Here is a 17246-nt window from a genome sequence, read left to right on the forward strand (position 1 = left end):
TGGGAGGCAACTGTTCATCAGATGCACCTGGTCCATGTGGCATGGGGAGAATGGTTTCTAGATAGTGTTTTGCTCCTCAGAGGGTGAGGAAGAACTTAGGTGCATGACTGTGTGTGTCAGGCTGTGCAAAGAGTACAGCATAATGCTCCTGACAGATTCTGGCAAACAAGGCTCAGGACAGCAAGGGACTCACCTTCTGACTCATCCTCTTGGGTGAAAAACATCTCCAGAGTAAAGGGGTAGGAGAAGTGTGCCACATTGTCCTTGGAAAGAGGAACAAGAATGGTATGAGAGGGCAGAGCTCAGACCCTGGGCAGAAGAGAGCGAGTGGCAGCATCATGCAGCAGGGTTGAGGTTTGATCCTGCTGCGGACTGATTCCTGGCCAAGATTAGTCAGACTGAGGGCACTGAATGTGCTCCTTGCCCTGGCAAGTCCCCAAGACAATATCAAGCCCGAGACCTCTATCCCAGTCAGGAACCCCCATAATGCCTCCCATTGTAACACTCTACACAGGGAGCCAGGGCCCCTCTCAAGCAGTAGGAAGCCCCATCAGCGTGCAAACCTACACCACCAAAAAGTGCTCTTACATGCCCCTTACCCTGCGTAGGGTCTTGGTGGCACATGTCTGCGTCACACCAGAGAGTTGCTGGAATGCTGGGCTTGACCAACCTGGTAGAAGAGGAGGAGGTGGTGAGATGTAAGGCTAACGCTGCAAGAAAAGGAGGAGGAGCAGCCGAGAAGAGTGTTAGTCCTCTCCCACTGAGCTCCCTTTAGGCACTTTGCTGAACTCTCGTCATTCCAGCTATGTCTCCTGGGAAAGCCCTGGAACTTTGGAGCCAACTTCATTCAGATTTAAAGAGATTAAACTTACCTACATTTAACCTGGAAGCACAATACAGGCAAGGGCTGTATGCCCAGAAAGCCAGACAACTAACTGGGTTTTAACTCCATAGAGAGGAGGGGACAAGGGTTACAGCCTCACAGAGATAAAAAGCCAAGGGTTTAAAACAGGGCCAGACAAACTAACCGTGATCAAGGCCTGCTGCACAGGCTGCACAAAGCAGCAAACACTCTACAAACAGACTCAAACTCACAGTGACCCTAGGGTCAGGGGCCTGCCTCTCTCCACTCAGGAAAGGACAGCTCAATGTTAGCACAGCACATGGAAACTGGACACTGTGGTGTAGTGGGGGTGCTGTCTGCTCTGTGACCCGGGGTTCCCCTGCGCTGTGATGGGAGATTCTCACTGACTCTCCCAAATGTGGATTAACCCAGACACCCAGGCTAAGCCTCCCAGGGAGGGAGATGAAGGAGGGCAGAGACCAGCACCTAGCTGGGGAGCAGGGCTGGAAGAGAGTTTTTTAGTTTCTGTCTGGAATCACGGAGGGAGCAGTCTGAGCAAGGGGGCTGGGATTTAAGGGCCGTCTCCCCCATCTCGAGGTGGGCTGAGGCATCACAGGCCTAGCCCTGTAACCGGATTACATCTGTGCTGGGCTGTATCCTGGAAAAGCAATAAACTTCCTCTATTCTAGTGGCTGGTGGAGTCTGTTCGTGCCACTACGGGGGTGCAGGAGTCAGGGGAACCCCAACGCGCCGTCACAGACACCACCAGGCAGAGGGATCTTAGTGGGGACCATTGCCAATGGGGAAGAGGTAGAGAGCAGAGCTTGACACAGTATCCTCAGGAGGAGGCTCAGGGAGCCTGCAGGCCCAAAACACTGCAAGGGGACTAGTGAGGATAATCCACTGGTCAGCATGTGTTATGCATCCTTGTGACCCAGGGACATCTTCGTGAGATCTGGCAAGAGCATAACGGGTGCATTGGGTTTTAAAGGGTTCCCCTGGGTCACATCTGCATAATAGCCAGCTAAAAGGAGGCATGTAAGGTCTTTACTGTGAGCCTATAGCTCACTGGTCATCATAAAATTACTGCAAAATGCTTGTAAGGAAGTTAATTAAAAATTACATGTCCACACTGAAAACTGTGCTTTTAAGATATGTACTTTAACAGGACAGCAGAAGGTGGTCAGGCAGGGGTCTCCCTGGCTGGTCACTGTATCTCATATGTCCATCTATTTGCACATAGGACCACCTGCTAATCGACATTTTGAAGTGAGGAGATCACAACCTACACAACAGAATCAACAGGACACTCTGCTGCTGTGTAAGACAAATCAAAGACATAGCGTGGTACATCAGAAAGACACATGATATCCTTTACTGAGGAGACAAGTAGAGAGAGTGGCATGTTTCAGGAAAAAGGAATCACAGCCTGCCTGACTGAAAAATGCTGATAAGCAACATTGTAAGACATGACTGTATCTAGTTAACTAGGTCGAGGCTCCAACATGCGTGGTATGATTTTATTTTACTTGTAACCACTTGTTTCCAATATTTCTACTTGCACTTAAATCCCTACGTTTTGTTAAACTTTTACTTGTTTTCACTATACTCGTATCAAAGTGCTCTGGGTTAAATGGAATAGTGATCTGAAAGGAAACTAATAAGCTTGAGTGTACTGCTTCTCTGGGAGTAGACCTGTGAATCCCAGGTGTCCAGCAGACTCTGAGCTGGTCACTCCAGGGGGAGGCTTGGCAGAGCTGGGGATTGGAGTATGCCAACAGATATATATGAGAGAGACAGAGACAGAGAGAGGCCTGGCAGACCAGGAGGTAACTGCTTGTTTTGGAGAGCTTCCCCCCCAGGAGGCACAGACACTTTACTCTAAGCACAGGTTACAGCGAGCTGCCTCACAACCCTGGATACCCCCAGATGCATGAAGCTTGGCTCAAGCCATAGATACTCATCCATTCAACTCTGAAAATGTCACGTCAATCCCTGGGGCAAGCTAAGATGGCGGCCAACACACTGTTTGCTGCTCTGCTTGCTTTTGGGAAGGACTGATCTGGTGAATACTCTAGCAGGGCAGAGTTCCTAACCGCTGCCATGAGGCAGGGACATTAGCTCAGGAACCAGACTTCGTCTACTTACGGCTGGGCAACTCGAGGAAGAAATGAACATAGAGACGGTCATACTCGTAGCCCTGAGCTGAAACTGAGAGGAAAAGACAATGACAATGGAGTCTTGTAACTACAACCCAAACCCTCCAGAAACCCCTTGCGTAGGCTGAGAGAATCCCACAGAAGGTTCCCAAAGGTCACAGTAAGGAAAAGAGATTACTGTGGATGCCAGGATCTTCTCAAAGAGGGCTTCCTCATGTGACTGGCAGCACCTCTCCCCATCAGCAACTTGGGAGGCTCCATGCTTGGCTCTGTTCTTTGCTATGGTCTCCATTGCTGCATATGGACGCCTGTATGTCTGCCTGGGATGGCTAAAGGCTCACTGGAATGTGCCAACACTGCTCCTGGGACTAGTCAGCAGGGATGTGGGGCACTGGGAGGGAAACAGCTCACACCCTTCCCAGAAGACAAGGCACTTGACCTAAATCGAGGAACTGTGGATCCAAGTTCCGAGGTCTCAGGGGCCCTACATGTCAGCAGGCTGCCTCCTCAACAGAGAGTCTATAATAGGCACTCACCTATCTCTCCATTCACAAACAGACGAAGTTCACCAGGACGAGTCTAGGACAGAGAGAACATAGGCAGAAAGGTAAGAAGTAGCTCAGTGACAGATGACTAATCACCCTGCACTAAGCCAGATCATCACTGCACAATGCTTCATTGTCAAGTACTCTAAAAGCCCCAGCCAGGGGGTTCTCTCTGCTGGTCAAAGGGAGACTCGACTCCCTGGGAGAGTGTACTGACTTCTCACGGGATGCAGCTAAGATTTCCAAAAATGACCGTTCAATCTGAGTTCAACCCTCTCTAAAACCAGATGCTTTATGGTATCTCAAGCTGGACATCTACGGTCACTAAGGAAATCCTGGCTCCTGGCTCTCTCCCACTCAAGCCAGCTGGGATGGGGAATCTGGAGCCTGGGAAGCAGCTGGGTTGAACTTGGGAGCCCCCCACCTGCCCCGTGGTTACAGGTTGGCTTTCTTGTCAATTTCATGGTTCTGGCATGGAGCTGTGAAACTGACAAAAATGACAGCCAACAACTAATGTAAGTAACTCACAGTGTCCACCCAGACACTGCATTGGCCTAACACCCCAAGGTAAGCTGATATCTCTCATGGAGGTGGAGATATATCAGTGCTCTATAGGACACTTACATCATTGGGAGCAAGGCTGCACTGTGTACACTGACATAATTGGATCAACATATGCAGCTGTACATCATCTTAACTTTGTGGGATAGATCAGGGCCAAGACGGCCCTGTGGGACTTGGGAGTCACCATTCTCCAAAGACAATTTATTAACAATTCTGGCTTCAGGACACTGATGATTTCATATTCTTACCACATCTGTTACTCACCATTTCAAAGTCTGAGCCAACAAGGCCATTGAGATATTCCTTGTGCCGACCATACAACTTAAAAAAAAACGGATTAGAAAAAGTTCATTATGCAGGAATCATTTCAAGTTCCGAATGTGTAACAGAAACAGCCTAACCTAAGAGATGCATGAGAAACATGGCTCAAGATATCCAGGATGCAGAGAAAGAAAACCAATGCCAGTGCTGCAAAAGTGCCTGTAAGAATGACAAGAGTTTCTTGGTCAGGTGCAGCCCATGTGGGATCACATAACAAGGGCAAAGAAAGCTACAACATTCCAGTATTTTTAAGGACCTAGGAACTCAGCTAGAGATGGACTACACACATGAACTTCTCCATTTTCTGGAGCCTGACCACAGAAACCACTTGTCTCTCAAGAGCTCATGGTATGGAAAGGAGTTTCAGATTCTTGACACTTTGGAATCCCTCCTGCAACAAGATGTGCCGCTTGCATTACATCTTGCCCCCCTCTATGTTAGCAGATGAAGCACCAAGTCCTGTGTTCAAACAGCCAGGCTGATTATTTGACAGGCTACAAACTAGGTAGGGGAAAAGGGAAGGAGCAAGCAACAAGAAACAGCAAACAGGAGTTTTGCGAGGGAGTTCTCCAGGTGAAGAGGAGACCAAGTGAGACTCACTGGGGTGCGTTTATTGTCTATTTGTCGCCACGTGCCTGTTTGCTTGAAGTTCATAATGTGATGTTTTGGGGTCCGTGTGCTCAGCCAAACAGCGTACGGGGCAAGACTGAGAGCTTCCTAACAAAACTCTAGCCTGCCATCCTTGGATCCCTAATCCCTTTAGGATCCCTTGACAAGAAGGTGGGATTTAAAAAGCTAGTTCTTAAGTCATCAGAGGAGCCAGAGAAAAGGAGCAGCAAATAGGGGAGTTTGGAGAGGAAGCACAAGAGGCAGATATAGCAAGCATGCATAGTCTAAATTTAGCAAAACAACCACCCCAGAAAGCAAACCAAAAAAATCCCTGTAAGAGTAAAAATAATGCAGGCAAAGTCCAGAATCGAAGTGGGGCTATCCAGCGTATTGCACTGAATGCACCATGTCTAATTACCGGCCTTGAGGACACGTTATATGTGCATGCAATCAGTACAAGTAGCCCATGGCTGTCAGAGACAGAATATGGGCTGTTGAGACCACAGTGGCTGAACTGGAGGAGTGAAGGCAGACTGAGAGGTTCATAGATGAGACTTTGCAGCGCATAGTAGAGCAGATCCCTCCCCCAGTTAGACAGCCTCTGTTGTTGAGGATGAGGAAAGTTCGAGGGAAGAGCAACAAGCTGGGATGGAGAGAAATTATCCCATAGTTGGGACCTTCCTTCCAAATGACATCATGGTATCTTCTGGCACTGAGGACACCCTTGTGGGGGAGGGGAAGTTATTAGGAAGAGACAGATGATATTAATGGGGGATTTGATCATTAGAAATATAGATAATTGGGTTTGCAATGACCAGAACTGCATGGTGACTTGCCTGCAGTGTGCAAAGCTTGTGGACTTCTTGCGACCTCTAGATAGACTTACATGCAGTGCTGGGGAGGAACTGGGGGTCATGGTACATGTAGGTACCAAAGACATAGCAAAAGGTACAGGAAGAGGTCTTAAAGGCCAGAATTAGGGTAGTAGGTAAGAAATTGAATTCCAGGACCTTCTTGGCTGCGTTCTCTGAAATGCTTCCAATTCCACAGGCAGAGCCAGTCAGAACAGCAGGGTCCCAATGTGTGCATGAGACAATTATTGGAAGGAGGGGGATAGGATTATTAGGAACTGGGGAACCTTTTGGGAAAGGAGGAGACTATATAGGAAGGATGGGATCCATCTAAACCAGAAAAAAAACAGCCTGTTGATGTATAAAATAAAAAAGATTGTAGAGGAGGATTTAAACCTAAGAGATCCTCATAAGAACGGCCATACTGAGTCAGACCAAAGGTCCATCTAGCCCAGTGTCCTGTTTACCGACAGTGGCCAATACCAGATGCCCCAGATGGAGAGATCACAACACGTAATCCTCATGAGATCCCTCCCGTCACCCACCTCCTGAGAAACAGAGGCTAGGGATACCACTCCTACACATCCTGGCTAATAGCCAGGGCTTGATGAACCACAGCGAAAGCCGCTCGCCAACAATACATTGTGCATGCGCGTGCTGCTGGTAAACAGGGCGCCGGGCTGAAATCTATTCGCCCCAGGCGAATAGATTCAATAGATTGTCGAGCCCTGCTAATAGTCATTGATGGACCTAACCTCCATGAATCTAGCTAGCTCTTTTTTGAGCCCTGTTAAAGTTCTAGCCTTCACCACATCCTCTAGCAAGGAGTTCCACAGGTTGACTGTGCACTGAGTGAAGAAAAACTTCCTTTTGTTTGTTTTAAACCTGCTGCCTATTAATTTCATTTGGTGACCCCTAATTCTTTTATTGTGGGAATAAGTAAATAACTTTTCCTTATTCACTTTTTCCATACCAATCATGATTTTATAGAGTTCTAGCATATCCCCCTTTACTCTCCTCTTTTCTAAGCTGAAAAGTCCAAGTCTTTTTAATCTCTCTTCATATGGGACCCGTTCCAAACCCCTAATCATTTGTGTTGTCCTTTTCTGAACCTTTTCCAATGCCAATATATCTTTTTGGAGATGAGGCAACCACATCTGTATGCAGTATTCAGATGGAGAAAAGCCAACAGGTGCAGAAGAGCACATTGTTCAAACAGACACATCCTGAGGAGGGTTTCTTAAATCCCATAGCCTCTATATTGTAATAAAGAGGAGAGAATAGAATTTAATAAAGTATAGGTAGGAACTGAAGAGAAAAGAGTCTCATTCAATTATATCACACAAAGGCAGACAAATACTGATACATTTTATACATACTTATTAATGGTTCACAATAATGCTGGAAGGGCATAACAAGTGGGTTTCTGCAGGGGTCTGTTTTGGGACCAGTTCTGTTCAATATTTTCATCAACCATTTAGATATTGGCATAAAGAGTATGTTTATTAAGTTTGCAGATGATACCAAGCTGGGAAGGGTTGCAATTGCTTTGGAGGATACCATCATAATTCAAAATTATCTGGACAAACTGGAGAAATGGTCTGAGGTAAACAGGATGAAGTTTCATAAGGACAAATGCAAAGCGCTCCACTGAGGAAGGAACAACCCATGTCACACATACAGAATGGGTAGCAACTGTCTAGGAAGGAGTACTGCAGAAAGGGATCTAGTGGTCATAGTGAAACACAAGCTAAATATGAGTCAACAGTGTGACACTGTTGCAAAAAAAGCAAACATGATTCTCGGATGCATTAACAGAAGTGTTGTGAGCAAGACATGAGAAGTCATTCTTCCGCTCTACTCTGCGCTGATTAGGCCTCAATTGGAGTACTGTGTCCAGTTCTGGGCACCCCATTTCAGGAAAGATGTGGAGAAATTGGAGAAGGTCCAGAGAAGAGCAACAAGAATGATTAAAGGTCTCGAGAACATGACCTACGAGGGAAGACTGAAAGAACTGGGCTTGTTTAGTTTAGAAAAGAGAAGACTGAGAGGGGACCTGATAGCAGTTTTCAAGAACCTAAGGGTGTTACAAGGAGGAGGAAGAATAATTGTTCTCCTTGGTCTCTGAAGATAGGACAAGAAGCAATGGGCTTAAACTGCAGCAAGAGAGGTTTAGGCTGTACATTAGGAAAAACTGGAATAAATTGCCTAGAGGAAGGTTGTGGAATCTTCATCTTTGGAGATATTTAAGAGCAGATTATTAGATAGACTCCTGTCAGGAACAGTCTAGACCAGTGTTTCTCAACCAGTGGTACAAGTATCCCTAGGGGTACTCGAGAGAAGTCTGGGGGGTACGTCAACACAACTGAAATTTGGAGAAAACTGAATTTTTGTTTTAAGTTTTACAGTACTTTATTATTTTTGTACTTTTTGCACCCACAAATTTCGTCACCCATTCAGCTATGATTAAGTTGTTTAAACAAATGTGTTGCTATGGTAGAAAAAAATTGTGCGTGTCTGAAAACTGTAAGTACCCCAAGTACATCTTTTTTTAAAAAAAGGAGTACTTTATTAAAAAAGGTTGAGAATCACTGGTCTAGACAGTGCTTGGTCCTATCATGAGGACAGGTGACTGGACTCTATGACTTCTCGAAGTCCCTTCCAGTTCTAGTGTTCTATGATTAAAAATGTGAGAAAGTTAAATTCTCAGATGGGTGTATTTGATTGCTTGAGGGTACTGATATAATAGGCATTACAGAAACTTGGGGAATAATGATAATCAGTGGGATACAGGAATGACAGATTAGGTCATACACCGCTGATGGTGTAGCGGTGCTGTCTGTGAAAGAAAGTAGAGTGTCAAATATAGTCAAAATCGTCAATGAATGAAACTGCACCATTGAATCTCTTTGGAAGAAATTCCATGCTTACATAATAAAAGTAGACTAGCAGTAGGACTATACTACCAACCACCTGACCAGGATGGTGACAGTTATTGTGAAATGCTCAGGGAGATTAGAGGCTACAAAAACAGAAAACCCAGTAATAGTGAGAGACTCCAACTATCCCTACATTGGCTGGGCACACATCACCCCAGAACAGTATGCAAAGATAAAATTTTTAGACACCATTAAACAACTGCTTCTTGGGGCAGCTAGTCCCAAAACCTACAAAGGGAGAGGCAAGTCTTGATTTATTTATTATTAGGCACAGGATAAGATCCAAGAGGTGAATATAGCTGAACCGCTCAATAAAAATGACTAATATGTAAATGTAACGTTCTTGGATGGAGGAGGGATACCAAAGAAACCCACCCTAGTCGCATTTAACTTTAAAAAGGAAAACCACACAAAAAACGAGAAGCTTGTTACAAGGAAATTAAAAGGAACTGGCACAAGAGTGAAATACCTGCAAACTTCATGGGAACTTTTAAAAAAATACTATAACTAAAGGTATACTCCAAATAAATAAAAAAACCAATAACAGGACCAAAAAAAATGCCACCATGGCTAAACAGCAGAGTAAAAATTGCAGTTAGAGACAAAAAGGCATCCTTTAAAAACTGGAAGTCAAATCTTACCGAGGAAAATAAAAAATAGCCTGAACTGTGGCAAATTATTTGTAAAAGTATAATTAGGGAGGCCAAAAAAGAATTCATAGAGCAATTAGTGAAAGTCCCAAAAACTAACAGCAAACAAATTTCAGTACAAAAGAATTGGGTGATTAAAGGGAATGTCGACACTACAGGATAAGATTGAACTGAGATATGCAACGTCAGCTACTTCAGTTGCGTAGCTGAAGTTGAAGTAACGTAACTCAACTTTTGGCACTGTCCACACTACAGGAAGTTGAAGGGAGAACACTATCCCTTCGACTTCCATTACTCCTCATGGAAGCAGGACTACCGGCATTGACCAGACTGCCCCTCTCAGTTCCAATTAGCGTGTCTTCACTACCCACTAATTTGAACCCTGGAAGATCGACAGTGGCAGCTTCAATCTTCTCTGTAGTGTAGATATACACAAAGCGTTAAAGGAGCACCCAAGGGAAAGACAATTGCAGAGAAGCTAAACTAAGTATTTGCATCAGTCTTCACTGCAGAGGAAGTGAAGGGGATTCTCACACCTGAGCCATTTTATTTTTTTAGGTGAGAAAGCTGAGGAACTGTCCCAGAGTGAGCTAGAGAGAAAATTTTGGACCAACTGATAAATTAAATAGTAATGTCACTACAGGTTAGACCTCCCTCCCTGCCAGATCAGGGGAGTTCTCCTGCCACCGGCCGTCGAACCCATCACCCAGCAGGCAACTCTGCCTCGCTCTCTCTCTCCCCCCCCTCGCCCCCGGCTGGGCTGCTTGCTCAGCTATTTGGCTCCCTAGGCGGCAGAGGCTCCAGCTCCTGCTGCGGGGCTCTTGTCCCGTGCAGCTGGGAGCAGCCTCAGGGCTGGAGCTCTGGCCCCACGCAGCCGGGGGAAGCCACGGGGCTCTGGCACACTCCCACGCTGCCATGGGGCTCCAGCCTCAGCCCTACGCTGCCCTCAGCTGGGCTTCTAATGCCCCACCTGGCTGGCCCTCCTGCTCTTACGCTCCAGAGCTCTCTGGTCCTGCCTGACCACAGATGTTGCCAGACCAGAGTGTGCCAGATTTTGAAGGTGCAACTTGTAGTACCCAATGGTATTCACCTAAGAGCTCTGAAGAAGCTCAAATATGAAACTGCAGAATTACTAACTGTGATTTGTAGCCTATCACTTAAATTAACCTCAGGACCAGGTGACTGAAGGACAGCTAATGAAGACCGATTTTTAAGAAAGGCTCTAGAGGTGATTCAGTTACAGGCTGGTAAGTCTTCAGTACAAGGCAAACTGCTTGAAATAATGGTAAAAAACAGAATTACTGGACACACAGATGAACACAATTATGTTGGAAAAGAATCAACATGGCTTTTGTAAAGGGAAATCATGCTTCAATGATTTATTATAATCCTTTGAAAGTATGAATAAGCATGTGGACAAAGGGGATCCAGTGGCCATAGTGTACCTGAAATTCAGAAGGCCTTTGACAAAGTCCCTCACCAAAGGCTCTTAAGTGAAATAAGCACTCCTGGGATACGAGGGAAGATCCTCTCATGTACCAAACTGGTTAAAAGAGTGGCTACTTGAGAGCCCAGCTGTCAGTGAAATGCAACAGTTATAATGAGGAACTTCATCTGGAGCTGTTTCCATTTAAATAGATGGGAGCTGGTGGCAGGGAGTTTCTGGGAAGGTTTCACCACTTCAGAAACTGATCCCATCACAAGCTCTCTCTTGAGCTAAGTACCCAGGGGCCTTTAGTCACAGCTGATCCTTACATCCCTGAACATGCGCTGCTCCCGCTCCTCTTCCTCTCGCTGTGCCTGGGCTGAGGTGTTCTCAATGGTGTATCTCCACAGCTCTCGCTTCTCTCCATCCAGCTCAATCCTGTACATCCCCAAAGTACCATGGGCAAAATTCAGACCAAGACTGGCAATGCCTGCTACGGTGGCGGCCCCAGGAGCAGCCATGCCCAACCACTCACACTCCCGGGGGTTTGCCCAGCAGCAAGACATCCTTAAGGAAACCCCCAGGATGTGGGGAGCAGGCAGTCACCCCTACGTGCCCAAGGGGGTGAGTTCCTGTTCCAGAGCCTCAGCAGATCCCATGATGTATCAGAGAGGAGCAATGCTCCCCCATTCCCATAGTATACAAGGTAATCCCAGGAAGTGAGTTTAGCCCCTCCGCACCCATCCCAGCTGCAGTACTAGCCCCACCCTGCCAGGCTGACTAGGAATGTGAAGGTTCAACTAGTTAATTGGTGGGGATGGAGCAGCTCCCCGTTTGCTGCGGGCAGGACTTCAGCTGTGGGAGCCAGGTGCAGACAGGGGCTGCACTGGCATCCTGGACAATGCAGCCCTGTATCAGGGGGCCGCATGCAGGAACTGCTCTGGCCAGGCTAGAGTAGCCCCTACCTGCGACAGGGGGTGGAAGGCATTTCAGCCCCCTCTAATCGGCTAACTAGTTAAACAGTAAGTTTAACTGGTTAGCCAATTAAACTGGATTTTACATCCCTATGGCTCACCTGTAAGCACCTTTAGTGCCTGTGAAATCGGGCTTCACTATGATCACTCCATTGCCATCCACCTTGATTGTGCAAAGAACGCGTTCATACTCCCTGTGGCCGAGCCTGAGGGGAAAGACCATGAAACAGACACCCAGTCTGAACAAAGCTCATGGACACCAGCTGCCATTGGAATCATGGTCCAGCCATACCCCACCAATCAGAGTAAGGGGGAAGGGAGAGGTACAATGCTTCTCACTCAGAGAAGGGATAGGAGGCAACAGCTGCTGGAATTGCTGATGATCTTGCAATTTCCCTTATGGGACTAGTGCCAGAGTTTCATAAGGGAGGGGGAAAGCAGGGGTTTCCCCTCTAGGAGACCAGGTTACTCCAAGTCTTTACTCACTTCCCATATGGTCCCAAGTCTCCCATGATGTACATGGTCTGAACAGGGGTGTTGATGACGTGGTTATTCTTAATAAATTCTTCTGAGGGCTCCCAGGTGATGACTCGGGACTTCAGAACACCTCCTTCCCTGCCAAGGAATCCACAGAACAGTATTATCCATGCTCTCCAAGCTGCCAGGCACAAAACCCCACAGTGCCAGAGCATACAACCCCAATGTAAACATTCACATGCTAGGGCATCAGAGCAAGAAGCTACAATTCCAAGCTCTGGATGAATCACCAGCTTCCCCAGGTAGGGTACTCAAACCCCCAGGCACCTGTATTGGGAATCTTGCAGTAGTGAGTTCTGAGATAGGCCAAGATGAGCTCTGTGCTCTTCTTTGCACTCACGTTGCTCTGTGGTCCTGCCTTCTTCTCCTTAAATTGGCCATCCTCTCTGCAAGGAACGATGGCACTTCCTGCTCTGAGCTGGTCACTTTCTGACAGTGCTAGAAGAGAGGGCGGGAGGTGGAACTATTACAGTTATGAACAGAGCCTTTCCTTCCCCTTGGAAAGGCTGGGGCATTCACACCATGAGATTTCCCTTTCTCCCTCTCTAGCGTCAGGCAGACCAAACTTCAGTCCTTAGGAGGAACAGGCACGTAAGTGCACGTGCACACACACACGCACACCCTTCTCACTGATCCACAGAGGGTCTTGGAGCAGGACAGCACAGTTCCTGAGCTTAGCTGTGAAAGTGCTACCAATTCATCCTCCATTCTTTGAACAGGGCACATCTGAGATTCTCTGTGTTATGGAAGTTGCCATTATAACAGGGAACAAACAGTGGAGTTTAAATTCTTGGCATCTCCCTCCAGATTTTCAATATGCATCTTTTGGAAAGGTCCAGAACTCAGCCTACTATTGGGGCAGTGACTGGAGGTGTTTTTCATGAAAATATCCAGGTGGCCTGTTAGGGCCCTCAGCTTCAGTTCCTTAGGCCATCCCTGAGAAACATGTCCCTCTTTCCTACAGGCTGTAGGCCTGGCCATGTGAAGATACAACACTGCACAGATGGCAACTGCTTAAACACAACTAAGAATAAGTACCTCCTCCAGATTGGTGAATCGGTCATGGTCTGTGTAGGTGAAGATGCGGTGGTTCTTCCGGCCCCCTGACCTCTCTAACTTCAGGATTTCCTGGTGGTACTGCCGGTCCAAGGGGGTCTGACAGGCTGACTCATGTTGATATAGATCCACCTCAAACTGAACAGCACAGAGAAAGCACAAAGGCTGCTTTGACATAAAATGTGTCCAGAGATTAGAGAGCGCCAGGGCCTTTACACTGGGATTCTTAAAGAATCCTCAGATAGCGAAATTCCTTTTAAACACCACAGCCTCCAGGTTACTTCCAACCTAGTCCAGAGATTCATAGAGCCCAAAGCAAGAAAGGGCCACTGCGATCAGCTAGCTTGATCATCTGCACAACACAGGCCAGAGATCACTCCCACGTAATTCCTGTCTGCACTAGAGAATCCCCAGTCAGTCCCCCAGGGGCTGGGTCACTTTTGTGCTGCCTTCACTCCAGGGGTACCCCAAGCTCACTTGCCCCAAAATGGCTCGAAAAGAGAAAACCAAGCGGCAGTCTCTGGTAGCTGACCCCTCAGTCAGAGCATGCAGATACACACAGACAGACCTTCCAGGACACAAGAATCAAATCATCACCTTAAAAAGTAATTTTTATTACAAAACAAAAGATAAACTGGAGAAAGCAGACTTGGTTGTTAGATGTTACAGAGCAACTAAGGAAAACAAATTAAAAATCAGAGAAAATCTCTAGGAACAATGCTTAGATGGTAATTGAGGAGGGAGGCAGAGAATCACACAGAGCGTTCAAATCAAACCACAAAATAAAGAAAGATCACCCTGAAAGCAACTGCGTTCACTTTTCCTTTTTACTTGCTTCCAATCTCCTCTTTGTTCAGTCCGCTCCCATGCCGCGAATTCCTTGGGGGCATGGTAGTCCTGCTTGGGTTTCAATCATTCTGTGTGTCTCAACTCCTGGTTTATCTCTCCCACACAAATAAAGCAGGCAAGAAACCTATATCCAATCCATATTTCAACCCTCTATCTCGATTGCTTCTCCTTGCCCTCTCGCCAACACCTTTGCTAATTACTTGAGTTAACCCCTTAGTGCCTGGGTGCTGGTCAGCACTCCTACTGGCTATTACAGACCTCAATTTATTTTGAATAAGGGCTGACTTAAGAGTCTATAAATACCTTAACGAAGAACAGACAGTACTAAGCTCTTCGGCCCAGCAGAGAAAGATAGAATATGATTCATTGGCTGTAAGTTGAACCTAGACAAATTCAGAATAGAAATAAGGTATTCATATTTACCAGTGAGGGTCATTAACTGCTGGCACAAGTCACCAAGCACCCTCACGGATTCTCCATTACTAACAATTTTCAGACCAGAAATGGATATTTATCTGAAAGCTCTCTTGGAGGAATTAGTGTGGGGTAGGTCTCTGGCCTATGTTACATAGGAGGTCAGACTACATGGTCAAAATGGTCCGTTCTGGTCTTGGAATCTATGAATCTATTTAAATCCAGGACCCTGCTCTCTAAAAAGGAGGTGAATCTCCTGGGAGGAGTAAGTTATCGATCCCTAGAAAGCACTTTCGTGTTCAGGGTAATCTATCTTTATTTTGTGGTTTGATTTGAACGCTCTATGCCTCCCTCCTCAATTACCATCTTACACACTGCACCATAACAATTCGAACTCAGGAACCAATCCTTGCAACAAACCTCGGTGCCAACTCTGCCCACATATATACACCAGCAACACCATCACAGGACCTAACCAGATCAGCCATACTGTCACTGGTACATTCTCCTGCACATCTACCAACGTAATATATGCCATCATGTGCCAACAATGCCCCACTGCTATATACATCGGACAAACAGGACAGTCCCTACGTAAAAGAATCAATGGACACAAATCAGATATTAGGAATGGCAACATACAAAAACCTGTAGGGGAACACTTCAATCTTCCTGGACACACAATTGCAGATCTAAAGGTAGCCATCCTGCAGCAAAAAAAAACTTCAGGACCAGACTTCAAAGAGAAACTGCTGAGCTACAGTTCATCTTCAAGTTTGACACAATCAACTCTGGATTAAACAAAGACTGTGAATGGATAGCTAACTACAAAAGCAGCTTCTGCTCTCTTGGAATTCACACCTCCAGATCAGCTGCTAGAAGTGGGCCTCATCCTCGATTGGATCCACCTCGTCATCTCCAGCCTGATCCTGGCCTGCATATTTATTCCTGCCTCTGGAAATGTCCACTACATGCATCTGACGAAGTGGGTCTTTGCCCACGAAAGCTTATGCTCCTACACTTCAGTTAGTCTATAAGGTGCCACAGGACTCCTCGTCATCTAAGCATCGTTCCTAGAGATTTTCTCTGTTTTTTAATTTGGTTTCCTTAGTTGCTCTGTAACATCTAACAACCAAGTCTGCTTTCTCCAGTTTATCTTTTTTTTTGTAATAAAAATCATTTTTTAAGGTGATGATTTGATTCTGGTGTCCTGGAAGGTCTGTCTGTGTGTATCTGCATGCTCTGACTGAGGGGTCAGCTACCAGAGACTGCCGCTTGGTTTTCAAGTTGTTTTGGGGCAAACGAGCTTGGGGTACCCCGTAGGTGATTTCAAGTGTTCACTCCTGATTTTTAGGGATGGTGGAAGCATTTCCCAAAAATCTGTGTATTATGATTCGGGGGAGGAGAGGGGAAGGGGAGGGTAAGAAAGAGCTTTTTGTAACCAGTGCCTATAGAGGAAGGCTACGTCTACACTGGCAAGTTTTTGTGCAAATACTCTTTAACGCAAGAGTATGCAAATACTCTTTAATGCAAATACTCTTTTTGCATTAGAGTATTTGCGCAAGAGAGGGTCTACACTGGCATGTGTCTTTGCGCAAAACATGTGCTTTTGCACAAGAGCATCCATGCCAGTGTAGATGCTCTCTTGCGCAAGAAAGCTCTGATGGCCATTTTAACCATCAGGCTTTCTTGCGCAAGAAATTCATGTTGCCTCTCTACACTGGCCTTTTGTGCAAGAACCAGTTGCTCAAGAGGGCTTATTCCTGAGCGGGAGCATCATAGTTCTTGCGCAAGAAGCCCTGATTTCACACATTAGAACGTCAGTGTTCTTGCGCAAGAACTCCCCACCAGTGTAGACAGGCAGCTAGTTATTGCGCAAAAGCGTGCGCAAAGTCATGCCAATGTAGACACAGCTGAAGGGTTTTCGAGGGCCTTCACCTTCTGTACTCGGAGTGCCAGAGTGGGGAACAGCTCTGACAAGGTCCTTGAATCTATCAATATAAGGAATGCTTTCTAATAATTTTTGTGGCTCTTCTCTGATCATCTCCAATTTACTTCCATTCTTCTTGAATTGTGGACACCAAAACTGGACATACTACACCAGGCACAGTTGCAATTGTGTCAAATACAAGGATAGAAGACCCTCTCTGCTCCTACTCAAGATTCCCATTTATGCATCCAAGGATTGCAGTATGTCACAACACTGCACTGGGAGTTTAAATTCAGCTGATAATCCATCCCACCCCTATATCTTTTTCAGAGTCCTTGCTTCCCAGGATAAAGTCCCTACGGCCTAGAGTCTCTGTCCCTAGATATGTACATTTATGTATAGAAAGTTTCAGGGGGTAGCAGTGTTAGTATTTCACTTTAAAAACAAGTAGCCCTGTGGCACCTTAGAGATTAATAAAATATATATATTTTTATGAGCTTTCGTGGGCAAAACCCACTTCTTCAGATGAGGGGAAGCTGGAGTGGAAATAACCACTATTTTAAGTGTGTAAAGCTACG

The 17246-nt window shown here is 46.2% G+C and overlaps 1 protein-coding gene across 7 annotated transcripts in view; it reads right to left on the reverse strand.

The window, feature by feature from the left end:
* The window catches only part of MKS1 (MKS transition zone complex subunit 1), a 30988-nt gene that overhangs the window by 10797 nt on the left and 2945 nt on the right, over positions 1-17246 (reverse strand). For 4 of the 7 annotated variants that reach the window (XM_075904991.1, XM_075904987.1, XM_075904985.1 and 1 more), the window contains 10 exons: positions 13458-13640; positions 12760-12857; positions 12369-12497; positions 11984-12088; positions 11238-11346; positions 4377-4433; positions 3540-3582; positions 2993-3055; positions 600-670; positions 194-263 (listed from right to left, as the gene is read on the reverse strand). In XM_075904991.1, the coding sequence (XP_075761106.1) occupies positions 194-263; positions 600-670; positions 2993-3055; positions 3540-3582; positions 4377-4433; positions 11238-11346; positions 11984-12088; positions 12369-12497; positions 12760-12857; positions 13458-13640 (928 nt within the window). The remainder of the gene's footprint in view (positions 1-193; positions 264-599; positions 671-2992; positions 3056-3539; positions 3583-4376; positions 4434-11237; positions 11347-11983; positions 12089-12368; positions 12498-12759; positions 12858-13457; positions 13641-17246) is intronic. The other 3 variants (XM_075904988.1, XM_075904986.1, XM_075904989.1) reach the window with 1 other exon arrangement.

Source organism: Pelodiscus sinensis, chromosome 21 (genome assembly GCF_049634645.1).
Source record: "Pelodiscus sinensis isolate JC-2024 chromosome 21, ASM4963464v1, whole genome shotgun sequence".
Lineage (NCBI taxonomy): Eukaryota > Metazoa > Chordata > Testudines > Trionychidae > Pelodiscus > Pelodiscus sinensis.